At 49.1% G+C, this 16675-nt stretch overlaps 3 protein-coding genes across 4 annotated transcripts; 2 read left to right on the forward strand and 1 right to left on the reverse strand.

The window, feature by feature from the left end:
- The first annotated feature begins 870 nt into the window (after window positions 1–870).
- Window positions 871–7204, forward strand: wbp2 (WW domain binding protein 2). Of its 2 annotated transcripts, none has more exons than XM_047031773.1 (8): window positions 871–1157; window positions 2030–2138; window positions 2493–2628; window positions 3392–3484; window positions 3782–3928; window positions 4272–4394; window positions 4591–4667; window positions 5612–7204. In XM_047031773.1, the coding sequence occupies exons 1-8, from the start codon at window positions 1099–1101 to the stop codon at window positions 5657–5659; spliced, it is 792 nt and encodes a 263-aa protein (XP_046887729.1). In that variant the 5' UTR covers window positions 871–1098; the 3' UTR covers window positions 5660–7204. The 2 variants fall into 2 exon arrangements, with proteins under 2 accessions (XP_046887729.1, XP_046887730.1); XM_047031774.1 differs by lacking the exon at window positions 871–1157 and adding an exon at window positions 1164–1513.
- On the reverse strand, window positions 6328–12522 carry trim65 (tripartite motif containing 65). Its single transcript, XM_047031722.1, has 8 exons — window positions 12435–12522; window positions 11553–12036; window positions 11371–11466; window positions 10770–11000; window positions 10219–10387; window positions 9858–9947; window positions 9470–9687; window positions 6328–9118 (listed from the first exon to the last, which is right to left on the reverse strand). The coding sequence occupies exons 2-8, from the start codon at window positions 11988–11990 to the stop codon at window positions 8807–8809; spliced, it is 1554 nt and encodes a 517-aa protein (XP_046887678.1). The 5' UTR covers window positions 11991–12036; window positions 12435–12522; the 3' UTR covers window positions 6328–8806.
- A 64-nt stretch (window positions 12523–12586) lies between these two features.
- Window positions 12587–16463, forward strand: mrpl38 (mitochondrial ribosomal protein L38). The gene is made up of 9 exons (XM_047031743.1): window positions 12587–12685; window positions 13116–13307; window positions 13419–13550; window positions 13822–14024; window positions 14527–14599; window positions 14739–14784; window positions 15266–15424; window positions 15546–15682; window positions 16047–16463. The coding sequence occupies exons 1-9, from the start codon at window positions 12601–12603 to the stop codon at window positions 16181–16183; spliced, it is 1164 nt and encodes a 387-aa protein (XP_046887699.1). The 5' UTR covers window positions 12587–12600; the 3' UTR covers window positions 16184–16463.
- Window positions 16464–16675: the final 212 nt, after the last annotated feature.

A 16675-nucleotide genomic window follows, 5' to 3' on the forward strand; every position in this document is an offset into this window, starting at 1 on the left:
CCTTTATTCCATTCCATCATAGTCTAATCTTCTCAATTATCTTCTCCTCTGCTTTACTCTATACTCTTGTGTCATCCACCACCCTCACCACCTTGAGATCACTCCAGCCCCTCTGGCAAAATGTTCATGTCTGGACTAGTTTGACCAAAGCAATGAGGAGAAAAAAACAAATGCACAGCAGCACAGCACCCCATTGCAGTGATCGCCCATGGGGTGCTTTGCATGGGTACGGTCCAGAAATATGGCGGAAATCCCTTTATGTAAAAAGTGGTGCTTGATACATGCAGCACAGCCTGGGGCTGAACACCAGAAGAGAACTACATTGGCTTGCATGCTAAAGATCTCAACACTTTTTGGTTTGTAAAGATACATGTGTAGGCTACTATATTTCATTGTGAACGTAATAGCCTAAAAGGCGTTGTGAAGTTACAAATGAATCTGTTGGTTACATCCGATTCTATATCCGAATTTTGGTTACGATAACAGTGGCAGGGACAAACCCCGTGTGGGCAGTGCAGACTGGTACGCTAAAGACAGGGGTTTCTCAGAAACAGACGAAGGCCTACTTAAGGATAGGGTGCCTTGACCGCAAAAAGTGCCATTCGCACAGCTAGTTGGACAAATGGAAATGTGCGGGGGTGGGAAAACGGCACAGCCTCAACCCCATATTACGAATGAAATACAACAGAAGTTTTTGTGGACACATTTAATCAGTCTTGTCACATACTAACTAAACGTTGGGTAATCAGCATTTTGAGTTCGTTTGAAGCATGTGGGGGTGTTTAAGGGGTTTTCCAGTGACAATTTTAGATATCAAACCGCTCTTACTCAGACTCCGCGCAGCGACACGCGGTGATATTTTGGAACTCTCCACTTTGGGATACATGTTGATGTTGAAGGGTTTGGATTATGAGATTATAGAGAATCTTGACAGGATTTTTCCAGGGTGACGTCATCGTGTGGGCGTAACGCATGCAGGAAGTGCAGGTGCATCATCAGCATCAACACAACAGTTGCGTGTGCAGGCAGACAACATTCACCTCTTTTCGGTTTTGTTTTTAGACAGCGGAATAGTGTTTCGCTCTTCCGTACACAGCAATGGCTTTGAATAAGAACAACTCTGAATCCGGAGGTGTCATCATCAACAACAGTGAAAGGTAGCTCATCACGATGTCGTTGTTGTTAGCTCTAGTTTTTAGGGATAGTCTACGGACTAGCCACGCACTGTGGCCATCACACAGCAAGCTAGCGATGTGACGTTTGGACCAAACATAGCTAGCTAGCAAACTAGGCCACTTGAGTGTTATTGTACTCTTGGGTGTCGTTCTTTTACACTTATCCGTACAATTTGTCAAGTAGATGGGCTGTGCATGTCTTTTCAAAACTTGCTAGCTGAAGCTATTTTACTTGATCGTAAAATGCCCATCATCACTTGACCGTTGACAACAACTGCCTTGGGACTGGACTAACGATGACTGTGTTAGCAGCAGAGTAACACAGCCAGTTAAGACAGGTATCTTTCCACGTCTTTTTTTGCTGTGGTAACGTTTAATTAGTCATCGATACAGTTCACGGAAATCAATCAAGCGTATAAGTAAGCAAACGCGGTGTCTCAAGCAGCAGGCTATTACTCTGTTCTAGAATCCTTGTGATACTGCGTAGCTAGGGCCAAGGCCACCAATAAAACCAACCCTTTCCCGAACATTCGTATGACAAAGTGATGTTGCTGTTATCTAGTTCCACGTGTCCTGGTAAACCTATTAAGTATTGCAGGTAACCCACCTGACTGACAGTGGCGTGTGACCTGTAATCCTATTATTGGCTACTATTGTAAGAGAGGTTTACTAACTGATGAACTGGAGAGTTGCATAATGACCATGATGTCATGGTTGCTATTTACTCAGTGTTTATGAAACGTTAGCCTAATTACGAGTAATACTCAACTGTGGCCAGTGACGGTATGCCAACACCCAAATAATTGTCTGTGTGTGTGTGTGTGTTTGTGCAAACCGCATGTTTGTGGGACCAGTGTTTTGATGAGCTTTGAGAATGTGGAGCTGGTCTTCTGTGAAGCAGACTCCCTCCCCGAAGCCTTCAGGAAGAACAAGAAGGGAAGCATATATCTGACTCCCTACAGGGTAAGACAGAGGCCAGACACCCAGACACACTCACACACACACACACACACTAAATGTCCCTGCAGTAATCTTCTTGCTTAGTGATGAAACAGGCCAATCTTAGCTCAGTGCCACAGTCAATCTTTTATATTCACATAACACAGGTTGATTGACAGTTAAAGTGTGTGCTGCTGGACATGTTGACAGTTGGTGTGTGTGTGTGAGGATGTTGACAGTTGGTGTGTGTGTGTGTGGGGATGTTGGCAAAGTGTGTGTGAGGATGTTGACAGTTGGAGTGTGTGTGTGAGGAAGTTGACAATCGGTGTGTGTGTGTGGGGATGTTGACAGTTGGAGTGTGTGTGTGTCTCTCCTCAGGTGATTTTCCTGACCAAGGGTCGCGACGCTCTGCAGTCCTTCATGATGCCCTTCTACCTGATGAAGGGATGTGAGGTCAAACAGCCTGTCCTGGGGGCCAACTACATCAAAGGCATCATCAGCGCCGAGCCCGGAGGTGTGTGATTGCATGTCTGCCTGTGGAGTGTTTGCAGTTCAACATAAACATGCCGTACCAGGAGCCTGTTTCCACTCATCTTCAACATGTGTTTTCCTATCTGTCTGTCCGTCCCTCCATCCCTCCTCTGTGCCTCCTTTCCTCCCTCCCTCCATCCGCCTCTCCCTCCCTCCTACCACCTCTCCCTCCCTCCATCCACCTCTCCCTCCCTCCATCCACCTCTCCCTCCATCCACCTCCACCTCTCCCTCCCTCCATACACCTTTCCCTCCCTCCATCCACCTTTCCCTCCCTCCATCCACCTCTCCCTCCCTCCATCCGCCTCTCCCTCCCTCCATCCACCTCTCCCTCCCTCCATCCACCTCTCCCTCCCTCCATCCACCTCTCCCTCCCTCCATCCACCTCCACCTCTCCCTCCCTCCATCCACCTCCACCTCTCCCTCCCTCCATCCACCTCTCCCTCCCTCCATCCACCTCTCCCTCCCTCCCTCCATCCACCTCCACCTCTCTCTCCCTCCATCCACCTCTCCCTCCATCCACCTCCACCTCTCCCTCCATCCACCTCTCCTTCCCTCCATCCACCTCTCCCTCCCTCCATCCACCTCTCCCTCCCTCCATTCACCTCTCCCTCCATCATCCTCCACCTCTCCTTCCCTCCATCCACCTCTCCTTCCATCCATCTCTTCCTCCCTCCCTCCATCCACCTCTCCCTCCATCATCCATCCACCTCTCCTTCCATCCATCTCTTCCTCCCTCCATCCCAGGAGGCTGGGAGGGCTCTTCCTCCTTCAAGCTGGTCTTCGCGGCGGGGGGCGCCATCGAGTTTGGACAGTACATGCTCCAGGTCGCAGCGCAAGGTACGCAGAGACAGCCCTACTACCCCCGTCGACAAACACATCATCTAGGCAGTTTTCTATAGGCTGTATGCGTATTTACAGCTATATATTCATTATACATGAATGCAGTTTTCATATTTACAGTGTTTAAAAAAATATATATATTAAGTGTACACACTCATTTCACAAATGAAGCCAAATTGGAAACCGCGTGCGGAAGACGAATAATCAGACCGATCCGGTCGAACAGAACAGCTGACACAGGGCACAGTGTTCCAGTGAGCTGACCGTCTCCGTGTCACTCCCTAACCTTTCCAGCCTCCAGAGGGCAGCCGGTGGCTGGGGGCTTCGGGGGCTGCCCCTACATGGCTAACGGGGCCTACGCCTACCCCCCTCCCCCTACCAACGGGATGTACCCAGCTGGGCCTCCCCCAGGGTACTCCTACCCCAACCCCCCTCCTGCAGGTAGGTCAGCCTCACAGGGACAGGGCCTCTGTCGTTTTCACTGCAGGGTGGGAGACAGAGAGACAGAGTGGGAGAGAGAGGGAGTGTCGACTGTAGATGGTTTATACATACTGAGGTCAAACCGATTGATTTTTCAAGTGCGTTTGTTATGACAGTATCAGTGTCTGCTTTTGTTTGGGTTCTTTGTCCACCTTTGTCAGAAAAAACCACACCAGTACACTCATGGGAATGGGTGGAGCTCAGTGGTGGAGCTTTTGGCTGCACCCCACACACACACGCGCTGTACATGGCTTTAGATGACAGTGAACACATGAAGGGATGGTGACTGTTCCGTGTTCCGCAGGTGCATTCTACCCCAGCCCCCAAGCGTTTGAAGGCCCCGCTGCCTACATGCCCCCTCCCCCCTACTCTGCCCCCCTGGGACAGCAGCCCCCCCTGCAGCCCGACCTGCCCTCCACACCCGCAGGTGAGGCCCCCCCCCAGCACACAACCATATGGTTTTAATGGTTGGATGGCGCAGTATTTATTAATTAGAGCTCATCTTCCTCCTCCTCCCTCTCTCCTCTGTTTCTATCTCCACCCCTCCCATTCACCCTCCATTTACTCTCTCCCCCTCCTCCTTATTCTCCATCTCTCCCGCCCTCCTCCACCTCCCCCCCCAGCTGAGGCCAAAGCAGCAGAGGCAGCAGCCAGTGCTAGCTGTGCCGCGCTTCCTCCAACCCATGTCTACCTACCACAGGTAGGCCTTTTTCCTACCCGTCACCATGGTTACGGTCAGGGGTGTCGTTAGACCCTTCTTACTGGGGCACTTGCCCCAGTATAAATCTGCTGTGCCCCATTGAAATCTAAAGTTTGAGTTTTAACAATTGACTTTATTAGGCAGTGCATTCATTTAGATAGATCATCCCGGAAAAAATAAACGCAGTATTCCAATCAACGCTTGTAAAAGTGTGTAACCGAAAACACGAACGGATGCACGCAGAATTCCATGTCAGCGCGCTCTTCTGAGCTTGCCAAATAGCCACTGCAGCATGCACACAGAAGTCCAGATGCAGGACTCGGCACACAAGTCAGAATTGAGGTAGGCTAAGAAAACATTACAAAACTAAAGTCAGTTTCTAAATGATAGGCCTACCGATCATCTTAATTTGACTAAAACTTAAAAACAATATAACATGAAGCTCAAAAAACTGTAATTGTCCCTGTCTAAGGTGATATCAGACCTGCGTCCCTGAACTGTTGTATAGTGGGTTAAGCAAGGGGAGTTTCTATATCCTAGTAGTGCATTGTGCGCAGCAAGCTTGAAAGAAAAAAAGGGATGAATAGGGACCTGTGCCCCAGTAGAGTTGTATGTCTAACAACACCTCTGGTTACGGTTTGTTTTAAATATCAGGAACACAGGACAGGTATAGTCAGCAACCTGGCCAATGAGAGAAGAGCAGGGTACATGACAGCCAATAGATGCTTCTCAGGAAGTAGCAGAGAAGCAATGGTAGATGGGGTTCAGCAAGAACGATGCATGCTTTCACTATTTAGTCAGCCCAGTGCACATGGGGGACTTTAACCATAGCTCTGATACAGAATCAAAGGGGCCTTGTATTTCCCTGGATGGAACTTGTATTTCCCTGGATGGAACTTGTATTTCCCTGGATCCAATGTTTAATATTGAACTCCCTTTTCCAGGACAAGCCCCCTCCCTACTCTCCTCCGGAGGACAAGAAGACCCAGTAGTGTTGCAGTTTCTCAAACCCCCCATCCCTCCTCCCCCCATTGCTGGGAGTCCATCCTATAATCCCTCCTTCCCTTTGTTGTCTTCTCGTCTGGGTGATGGTAGACCGGCTCATTCTGTCTCTTTTGTCGTCTCCTATACCTTCCTGCCTCTCCCCGTCCTCGTCCTCATCCTCTCATCATCATCCTCTCCTTGCCCTCTCCTCATCCTCTCATCCTCATGCTCTCCTTGCCCTCATCCTCTCCCCGTCCCTTCTTTTTACACTCTCATATTCCTCCTGATGGTTCTTACTGTCTTCAGCCACGCTCCACCCTCCCCTCAGCTACAGTACAGACAAACCTGACGCCAACTGAAACACACAGCATTTGCGTCTCTCTCAGACTGGATGACGCGAATGTCGTTTGAGCCAAAGTTGTCAGGTTTTGAGAATATTCGAGGTAGGGGGATGTGATTCGGTCGATAATCCAGATACTAACGACTTGGCTAAAACTGACCGATTGCTGCCCTAGGCATCAGATGCAAAGTCAATGTAGATATGGAAGAAGAAGAAAAAAGAGGAAGAAAAAAAGCTTAACATTTATTTAATATGACTGCTGATCTACTGAACTGGACAGAATGAAGTCATTACTTTGCTACCCTTTCCAGGTCGAGCTAAATGCAGTGTTTTTTCTAATTTATGTCTCGAGTGTACATCCTTTTGGTCATTCATCTTCAAAGTGAGAAAGAGAATAGCTGTGTGAAGGCAGACTAGACCTCCTGGGAAAACAGGGTTCATCTCAGCAGGTGACTAACCTAACTACTAGAAAGGTATGTTAGAGCTGGATCAGCGCATGGGGGGGGGGGGGGGGGGGGGGGGGGGGGGGGCGGTGCTGATATTGGGTAGTAATGAATGATGCCAAAGCAGAATAGCCGGTGTTGTGTCTCATGTCCAGCGGTGCATCCCTGATCCCAGATTAAAGCTCCCCTCTGGGGCATCCAGGCCAGGGGTGACGCCCTGCTTTTACCCAGGATTATCGTGTGTGAGAGTATAGATCCCAGCGATGTCACATCCTGGTCTGCAACTGCCCTCTCCATGAACATTCTAATGAACATTCTAGAACACGCGCATGCTGCGTTCCGGAGTCCCTGGGAACAGTCTGGAACCTGGGTGGCAGTCACATGGAACGACAGCAGTGCTTCTATTTCTTTGTTCATTACTGACGCACGTTTGAGGTTAATCTCTCAAAATTTATTCGGAGCACTTTAGTAGTCGGGCCTCTCTCTGTACAGCCGTCTTTCTGTGTTTGTGGCACGAATCGGGTGGCAGATTCGTCGCACAGAACACCATGCATCAGAACCCAGTTTGCTCTGTCATCGCTGTGTGTACAATAATAGTTATACGTAATATATGGCTATTTATTTATTTCACTTTCTCCCTTCTAAGTTATTTAGTATTTTATTATTATGAATGGTCAAATGTATTATTGAACTAACTAAAAGCATGGTATCAGTTGTGAACTTAACACAGTATGCATTGGATTGGATTTTATTAAACTGATCTTGTGTGATGGGAAGTGCTGTGTTATTTATTTGTCTTAAATTACAGTATGTTCTTCAATTATCTAATGATGGTGTAGTACTAAATTGACGTACTAAATTGTATGGATATTATGATTAAGATACAATGGATACTGTAAAACTGACTACGCTGTCAACCAGTAGGCCCTACTGTGATAATATTACAATCTTCATCGAAGGACATTATGGGCCAATAGAAATGCGGGACGCAAATGATTTACACGTCCATACATTAGTACCATGTAGCAGGTTTTCAAAGTGCAAACTCTGAAAATGGATTATTGACAATAAGCATGGTATCACTTGTGAACGTAACAGTAGCCTATGCATGAAACTTTTATTAAAAGGACCTTGTGCTACGCGTTCATGAGTTACATTATGGATTAGTAAATCCCATCTGTATTCCTAGCACAGTACAGATGTTCACATAATCTTCAGTCCCAGTGCCAAGAAGGCTCTCACTGAAAAGTCATCCGACATTTAAATGTGCTTATCCCTTCTTTCTGCTACAGTACTGCCGATCTGTGCTTCCGGAGAACCTGTGCAAATCAGTTTATCCCTAGGGATCGTCCGCTGTGCAGAGTCGTGTTTACCAGAACATTCCCGGTTCACAGCTGTTCTTGGTAATCACTTGTCAAGTCAATGTGTCTCGAAGAGGCCAGTAGGAACATTAGTAATGAACTAATCTTTCAAGCAGTCGTTCTCGAGTGAAATCCCAAATGTACCTGAGCTAGCGAGCTATGACGCTATCGCTGCCTCGTAGGGGGCCACCGTCGCTGTCTGTGTCGGTGCTAAAGTAAAACGTTCGGCATCCAGTAGGTTCATGAACTTTTGCATTAGCATATATGTTTGGGTGCCGCAATAAAATTACAAACTACTTGTTTTGCTTCGGGGACTATTATGACTACTTTTGTGATTGGTTCAAATGCGTGTTCTATCAGCCGGTGTCCCAGTTACCCCACAAAGGTAACACGTCTCTGGGGACTAGATTACAGAAGGTTGACAATCTAACATCTGTACATGGGGTGGGACCTATACTTATAACTTGCTTATTTTTCTACATGGGTTTCTGCACCCACTAAAACCACCCGACTGAAAAACTGAATGGCTCGAAGCAAAATGAAGGCTGATCCAGTTCAGTAAAAGGTGACACCACCTATAAACCTACACCCTCCAGATAAAACTATCCCGTTTCATCCCTGGTTACAGTTCTGAGAAGACGATTGGTCAAGAAAGTGGTGACACGGTCAGGTCCGAGAGAAAGACAGGAAGTGTCTCTCTTTTTGCTCGCCAGGACAAGGCTTGGCCTCTCAGACAACACTACACTACTCAGTATAGACCTAGAAGTTAACCCTACCCTACCCTCTGATACAGAGTCAGACCTAATTCATCCACTATCCCCAGATAGTTAAAGGTTAGGAACAGAGGCAGGTGAAGGACACAGTAGATAGGTGAATCTTCAGGGCGTCCTCTACTTTGATCCGCCGAAAAGTCTGTTCGCCACATCACTTCCTGTACAGTCATCAAGTGAAGCTTTTGCCCTCAGTTCCCTTTCCCCTTGTGTCCCGTGGCGTGTGGGTGCTGTTGGTGGGCTAGGGGGAGCAGAGCGTGATGCTGACTCCCTCCCCTATCCAGCAGGCGGGGAACAGCTCCTGGGTGAAAGCGCAGTGGAAGGCGTGCAGCCTGGTCTGGCCGTCGCCGTAGTAGGTGAGCGTGCCCGCCTCGTAGTCCAGCAGCATGCCCACGCGCTGGTGCTGCTGGGAGTGGCCGGCCACTGCCTCGCGCCGCCCGCCGTGCCACGCGTTCAGCTGGCGCTCGTCCAGCTGCAGGCTCCAGGAGAGCTCGTTCATGCCCACCATGCACCGCTTGCCTTTCTCCTTGCGGGGGATTCCCTCGTAGGTGACCTGAGGAGGGGGGGGGGGGGGGCGTGTGAGGGGAGAGGGGGTTAGAGGGAAGGGTGGGAGCCGGGATGACATCAGTTTTAATTCCGTCCTGGTTGATGATGTCACTGCCAGGGGTTACCCCACTGTGTGATCCTAGATTTCCGTAACTTTTCACCAAACTTCCTGGTTTCCATCAAATAGGTTTTTATTCAAATGACCAAATAACCAGATCTGTGAAGCCTTCTGACACTGCTCATAAAATGGACTATATAAATTTGATTAAATGCACTGTACATCTGTGGAACTCTCTGGAACATTGCTTATAGGACAAAGACTAAATAAGAAGTGATTTGGTGCTTGGGGTGGACTCACCCCCAGGTAGGCCCAGGGCTTGGACACCTCCAGCTCCCAATAGTGCTGTCCGTGGGTGAAGCCCTGGAAACACAGCACCTGCCAGGTGTGGTCGAAGCGCGCCTCGTGGGCGGGGACGGGACGCGGCCCCGACGTCAGGTGCTCCGCCCGGCGGTTCTCCTGGGACAGGAGCAGGTGAGCGTTGGCAGTGCGGGGGTCAAAGGTCAGGGAGCAGCGGTCTGGGAGGAGGAAGGGAGGGAGGAGAAGAGAGGATGAGGAGATTCACTGAATATGAAAGGATTTCTTGGAGTCACAGTTCATTTGAGGAAATCAGTCAATTGAAATGTTTTGATGGTTGCAGTTTCCAGGTGGCCCATGTGGGGTGACGTTTGGTGAAGACAGAACGTACATGCGTTGAGGCCATGTTTCCCTCCTGGATAACAGGGGGCAGCAGGGCTTGGAACCACTGCCAGCACCGGACGCTTATCCTGGGGGGAACCTGAGGGAGGGAGGTTTAGGACAGAGAGGTAGAAAAGGGTTCAACAAGAGAAAGAGAGAAACAGAGAGAGAGAGAGAGGCAGAGACAGAGAGAGAGAGAGAGAGAGAGAGAGAGAGAGAAGGAGGGAGGGATTGGGAGGTTTAAGACAGAGAAACAGAAAGGGATGCCCAACAAGAGAGAAAGAGATTACTTTCATACATCTGCATGTCGCTTTGGGATCAAAACGACCTGCTAAAGGCATCAGGTGTACCGTAACGCAAGACCAGCTCACCCTGCTTGTCCTGGCCCACTGCCGCGCACACGGCCTTCTCCAGATCTTCAGACACCAGCTTGGAGATGCGCGACAGAACGTCCGTGACGCCGCTCAGCCTCTCCTGGAGGTTGCAGGTCACGTCCACAGGAACGTCCTGCTGGCGAGGAACCTCCACCAGCCGAGAGTCCTGAACACACACGCAGGGTCAAAGGTCAAAAGACATCAGCTCTCTTTGGGATTGGTCGTTTTCTAAGATATATAGGGTTGGCATTTTGTTGTGCTTTATAGCTCGGGTAATATATTGGCTTGTTGCTACAAGCAGATAGCAAAACCCTCTTCCCATTGTCAAAGCCATTGGAGGTAAGGCTACACTATGATGATTATAGGGGGATAGCAAGTGTACTGTTGCTGGTAAAGTTGTGGGGCGTTTGACAGCAGATAAAGAACAGGCTGGCTTAACTCAAATCTCCACCGGTTGTTTGTCGCTTTGGACATAAATCTCTGTTCAATGGCTACATGAGGATTATGATCTGGCTGAGTGTTGGTAAGCAGCAGGGTGAGTTCTGAACCTGTATTAGCTGTGGGTCAGGGAGGTCACGCAGAGCTGCTATCTGGCCCTGTCTCTCCCTGAGCTCCTGGGCTCTGTCTCTCAGGGAGGCCAGCCTGGCCTCCGCCTGGTCCAGGGTCCTCTCCTTCTCCCGCTGCAGGAACCCCTCGGTGGAGTCCCGCTTCTCCTGCAGCACCTTCAGCAGCAGGCTGAACTTGGCTTCCACCCAGTGGGAGGTCTGGTCCAGGGTCACCTTTACACCGGGGGCAGAGGAAGAGCGTTGGACCACCGTCAGAGCGGGAAGTCATGTCAACACAGCCATCAGTTTGGAGTGAATCTGCCATCAGTTTGGAATGAATCAGCCATCCGTTTGAAATGAATCCACTATCAGTTTGGAATGAATCAGACATCAGTTTGGAATGAATCAGCCATCAGTTTGGAATGAATCAGCCATCAGGTTGGAATGAATCAGCCATCAGTTTAGAATGACATTTTTGGTGAAAGCTCAAATCCATAGGGATGTCTCAATCAAATGTATTTTTAACTGTCTTTTCTGTTATGTGATGACAGGAAGTATGACAGGGGAGGTAAGATTGAGCAACAGGAAATGGGTTCGTTTCTACCTTGTTTTTTTCGATGTTCTCCGTCAGCTCGGCAATGCTCCTCTCGGTCTCCTCCATGCGTTTCCCCATGTCCACACTCTTCCTTCTCAGAAGCCTCTGTGGAAGCACACAAACAGATGGATGGATAGATAGACAGACAGACACAAGACAAATCCGGGATCGCAGTTGGAATGCAAGCCTACCTCTCGTTCCTCCCTCTCCACCTCGACCAGCACCTGGCTGTGGTTCTTGCACTCGTTGAGGGCACACTCGTAGCACACACACATGTTGTCCTGCTTGCAGAAGTACACCAGGGGCTTCCTGTGGCGCTCGCACCACACCGGGGGCGCGTCCCGGCCGCCGTCGCCCCTCGTCGCCGCGGCCGACGGGTCCCTGCCGAGGGCACAGGCGGCGCTCGCCGTGGCCTCGCCCAGGAGGGAGAGCGACACGTTGCGTTTGAGGACGGGCCGGGTGGCAAACTCCTCGAGGCAGACGGGGCACTGGGGTCCGATGTTGGAGCGGCTCTTGGCCTCCCAGTGGGCCGTGATGCAGTCCTGACAGAAGGTGTGACCGCATGGGAGGGTGACTGGGACTCGGAACCAGTCCAAGCAGATGGCGCAAGATAAATTGTGGGGCTCCATCCCTTTGAGATTAAGGGTGTAGGCTGGTGGCTACACACAGTCACTTCTGGGGAAACCGTTGAACGGGAGACATGATGAGAGACATTTTCCAAGGAAAGAACATTTTGTAGACATAGGTGTGTGGATTGGTGAGTCTTCCTCTTAAAGGAACTAAATAATATAGGTGTTCATCTTTTAATATACATATTCCACGTAGTCATGCTAGCACCACAGAAACGGGATCACAGCCTGGTATTATATGGGGTGATAATTTGACACACCAACACAACTACCCACTGTAGCTAAAGGCTAGCAATGTTAGGCTAGCTTGTTAGCTCGCTAGCTGACGTTAGCTTGCTAGATCAACCATGTAGATGTATATCAAGTCGAAACGTCAACACAGTTCTACAACATTTGGCGAATACAGTTTTAGCCATTATAAACATTTCTTTTTTCTGTACTCACCATAAATTGAGCGGTCTTCACCAGTTAAGCAAATTCATGTAGAGCATCTGATTATGAATAGTGTATCAGTTTTGTGGAGATGCCTCCCCAAGCTCCGGCGTAGGATGACGAAAAACGCTAAATTATGATACGTCAATTGCGCGCTTACGTCATTCACTGTACCAAAATGGCGCTGCGGATGGTTTGCCTCTCAGCGTTACGAACGGGCACGGATTTAGGGGTCAATAATGCAAGAACATTCGGGACTACAGGTGCTAATTTTGATTGTGGTCAATTTATAACTAATACTTTGCATTTGATAAGTAAGGTCAACTGTTTTGTAAAGCAAGCGGTGCGTATGCAGTGCATTAACCGGCTAGCTAGTCGTTCTAGTGTCAATCCTCGTGTAAATCTTTCCCTTAGCCCATTTGAGGTCAGACAGTGCGCTATACCAATTGTCCCTAACGATAAGAGAAATCAACCTCTACACTACCTTTCTTTGTCATTATTAAATCATCATATATTGTAGTTATTACTGTCCATTCGTACAGCACGTAGGTATGCAGGCTGCAGCCAGCTAGCAATTTTTGTGTGGTCATGATGTAAATGTAATGTCTTAGTTAACGGCTTAATTCCTCATTGTGTCTGCGTATTGTATGTTTAGCCAATCCTAATGTAACACATTTTGTTTTTGCATTTCAGCAAACCTATGCCGCCGAAGGGCAGGTCCTCAAGGTCCAATGCCAAATGAAGACATAGACTCCACCAACCTGGAGTCGGTAGAGAAATACCGGAGTTATACCCGGTACCTGAAGAGAGCTGAAGAGGCAATGAATTCACCGGCCTGGTGGAAAACTTACAGACAGTACCTAAATCAAGAGGATCCTCACCATGGTTAATGTCATCCGCCTAACTGTATTAAAATATTTTTAAAGTACAGACATTATACTTTATAATATCGCTACGTTAATGATAACAGCCTGTCTTCGTCCTGTGTTTGCACAGGCGAGGAGAAAGTGGATATCGGGCTACCTCACGGACGGGCTCCCAGGGCCAAAGAAGCGAGGGAGCGGAAGAACATTGTGAAGGAGAACAGAAAGAGTTTAGAGCTGGAGAGAGCCACCCGCCTACAAACATGTACGTCTCCTGGCTAGTCCAAGCATGATAGACCCACTCAGCTGGCCTCATCACAAGCCTCAACACCAGTGTGTACAGCATTTACAGGGTGTATCACATTTGTGGTGTGACTAAGCGAAAAAGCTGTTGGGTTATGTACAATACCCTTTCCCAAGTCAATTAAATGCAGCACTGACATTGACAGTGGCCGTCAGGTTCCGTAAAGTGAATTGAACTGAAACGGGCAGCCATGTATTTTCTCCCATGATCCTTTGTGTTTGTTGGCCTCTAGTTAAGATTCCCATGGAGCGCGTGGAGGCGTGCTGGGAGGAGACCAGCTGGGCCTACCACGTCAAGAGGCTGGCGGATCACCACGGGATCTACAGGGATCTGTTTCCCAGGGCCTACTTTGTGCCCCGAGTCAAACTCTGCATCAGCTATGGGCAGGACAACAGTGCCCAAGTGCATCATGGGAATCATCTAACCCCCACAGAGGTGAGTGACTGATGGGAAGGGTGCCTTTGTTGAAACGGGAGGGTAAAGCTCAGTGGTTAGAGCATTTGACTGCAGATCAAAAGGTCGGAGGTTCAGATACCTCCTTGTTGTACATCTCTTTGGATAAAAGCGACTGCTAATTAAATACATGAGATTGGGCATTAAATGATTACATGAAATGACATAGTACTGTGGCCCAGTCTAGAAATGTTCTCTTAAGGTGCTCTGAGACATCTGACAGAATGTTGTAGGGACAGTAACTGATCTAAAACTGTAGTGAATCTTAACCTGATCCAGGTCTCATACTCCAACATAGTCCAGTTCCTAAAGTCACTGCAGGCTGACTGACTGGGGGAGTCTGACGCGTGTCCCACACAATAACATGATGTTCAAACTATGCTTTTAACCTTTAAACCATGCATGACATTCACCTCTATTAATCGATTGATGTGTGTGTGTGTGTGTGTGTGTGTGTGTGTGTGTGTGTGTGTGTGTGTGTCAGGCGGCTGTAGCTCCCCAGGTCACCTTTGAGGCAGAGGAGGGCTCCTTGTGGACTCTGTTGCTCACCAGCCCAGGTGAAGACCGAACTTGGCACCAGCGTCCAGAAGGATGCATCTCTGGTGTACTTCTCTAACTCCACCACTAGGTGGCAGTAAGCTCCACTGGTTCAGACATCACACAGGTTCATCATGTTTTTGTTTTTTCTCCTTTCAGACGAGCATTTACAGGAATCCGAGGGAGAGTACTTACACTGGCTAGTGTGAGTATACGCAATCTCTAAAACGAGAGGCAACAAGAGTCAGCTAAAGTGTTCCACTCCCCTTTGCACGCTATGATCCCACCTTATGAACAATTACATTTAGTCATTTAGCAAACAGTAAGTTACAGTAAGTACAGGGACATTCCCCCCCGAGGCAAGTAGGGTGAAGTGCCTTGCCCCACGCAACGTCATTTGGCACAGCCGGTAATCGAACTGGCGACCTTCAGATTACTAGCCCGATTCCCTAACCGCTCAGCCACCTGACTCCCATGAAAAGGTCTATTCTACCCAGCCTCTATTTGGCAAAAGAACTTAGCCACACACACACTGCATTCCGAATCGATTGACATCATCATACCCCAACCTCAAAATCCCCCCACCTCAAAGTCCCCACCCAGCCTTCCTCAGGTGCGTCACATGAGGAGCTGCCTGTAGAATGAGCTCAACTAACCACGCCCCCCTCCCCGTCGTCATGCTGCAGGGGCAACATCCAGGGAAGTGTGGTACAGTCCGGTGAAGAGCTGGCTTCCTATCTGCCCCCGTTTCCAGCGAAAGGCACGGGTTTCCAGCGCTTCGTCTACGTGCTCTTTAAACAGGACCGACGCATCGACTACCGGGCCCACGAGCCAAACCGGGCATGGTGAGCCACGTTTCATGTTCCCCTCTTCATAAACACTGCAAATGCACAGTTACACATCCCAACCACAGGAAAGGCTCAGTGGCACACTAACAGAGCCCCGGCCCCTCCCTCCACCCCTCAGTGTCTCACTGGCGGAGCGCAGCTTTAAGACAGTGGAATTCTACCGGAGCCACCAGGACAGCATGACTCCAGCGGGCCTGGCATTCTTCCAGTGTCAGTGGGACCCCTCGGTCACCGACACCTTCCACAGCACACTCCGTAAGTCCACACACACACACGCCGTAAATCCACACACAATCCGTAAATCCACACACACACAATCCGTAAGTCCACACACACACTCCATAAGTCCACACACACACTCCATATGTCCACACACACAACACTCTTAAGTCAACACACACACACACACAATCCGTAAGTCCACACACACACCCAGTATGTCCACACACACACAATCCGTCAGTCCACACACACACACCACACTCTTTGAGACCAAGTCCCCACATCTGTTTTAAATAAGTACGGACACCTGAGAGGGTAACATCCCAGCAAAGCGATGGCTTGAGAATATAACATGAGTTTATTTGAACCAGTCTTTGTTGTGTGTCTCCTCCTGCAGACATGAAGGAGCCTGTGTTTGAGTTTGTGCGTCCGCCCGTGTACCACCCTCCCCAGGTGAAGTACCCCCACCGCCAGCCACTACGCTACCTGGACCGCTACAGGGAGGGACACAAGCCCACGTTTGGGATCTACTGACCCCACACTCGCTGAGAGCTGGAAGCACGATCCAAGCTCAGATCACTTTGTCGTTATTTTATGGAAGGTCACTCGGACATTGCAACAAAGACGCAATGGTTTCATCTGTAAAAATCTGCAGTTTTTTGGGGTGTGAAAAACACTTTCCCAACGAAGGACTTCACTTGAAATCAAAAGGCACCGAAGTGTTAGGGCTGTCAAAATGAGCAACGTCAAAAAGATATCATTCTCAGTTATATGTATGACAAAAAGGCTATGATAAAGCACTTTTCTACTGTAACCACTGTCTTGTTTGCTGTAGTTTCTGGGGTTCCTGACCCTGCGTTTTCATGTCGACTCATTCCTGGAACCAGGGCCAGCGCGAGTACCTTAGAAGACAGCCCAGGCAAAATGTTTCAACAGCATCCCCCCCCCCTTCCGGGAGCGCAAATCGGAGAGATGCCCAACCACCCAGCCTCAGCGCCCTATGTGCGGGGTGGTTAATTAATGGAC

Source organism: Hypomesus transpacificus, chromosome 13 (assembly GCF_021917145.1).
Source record: "Hypomesus transpacificus isolate Combined female chromosome 13, fHypTra1, whole genome shotgun sequence".
Taxonomy (NCBI): Eukaryota; Metazoa; Chordata; class Actinopteri; order Osmeriformes; family Osmeridae; genus Hypomesus; species Hypomesus transpacificus.

What these genes read in the sequence shown, in the direction of transcription:
- wbp2 (XM_047031773.1), top strand. Translation starts at nt 1,099, where the DNA reads ATGGCTTTGAATAAGAACAACTCTGAATCCGGAGGTGTCATCATCAAC. An exon ending in CATCAGCGCCGAGCCCGGAG is followed by an intron (nt 2,629 to 3,391) that starts GTGTGTGATTGC and finishes CCTCCATCCCAG; the next exon opens with GAGGCTGGGAGGGCTCTTCC. An exon ending in CCCATGTCTACCTACCACAG is followed by an intron (nt 4,668 to 5,611) that starts GTAGGCCTTTTT and finishes TCCCTTTTCCAG; the next exon opens with GACAAGCCCCCTCCCTACTC.
- trim65 (XM_047031722.1), bottom strand. Translation starts at nt 11,990, where the DNA reads ATGGAGCCCCACAATTTATCTTGCGCCATCTGCTTGGACTGGTTCCGA. An exon ending in TGGAGAGGGAGGAACGAGAG is followed by an intron (nt 11,467 to 11,552) that starts GTAGGCTTGCAT and finishes GTGCTTCCACAG; the next exon opens with AGGCTTCTGAGAAGGAAGAG. An exon ending in AGCCCTGGGCCTACCTGGGG is followed by an intron (nt 9,119 to 9,469) that starts GTGAGTCCACCC and finishes CCCCCTCCTCAG; the next exon opens with GTCACCTACGAGGGAATCCC.
- mrpl38 (XM_047031743.1), top strand. Translation starts at nt 12,601, where the DNA reads ATGGCGCTGCGGATGGTTTGCCTCTCAGCGTTACGAACGGGCACGGAT. An exon ending in AGCCACCCGCCTACAAACAT is followed by an intron (nt 13,551 to 13,821) that starts GTACGTCTCCTG and finishes GTTGGCCTCTAG; the next exon opens with TTAAGATTCCCATGGAGCGC. An exon ending in ATCATCTAACCCCCACAGAG is followed by an intron (nt 14,025 to 14,526) that starts GTGAGTGACTGA and finishes TGTGTGTGTCAG; the next exon opens with GCGGCTGTAGCTCCCCAGGT.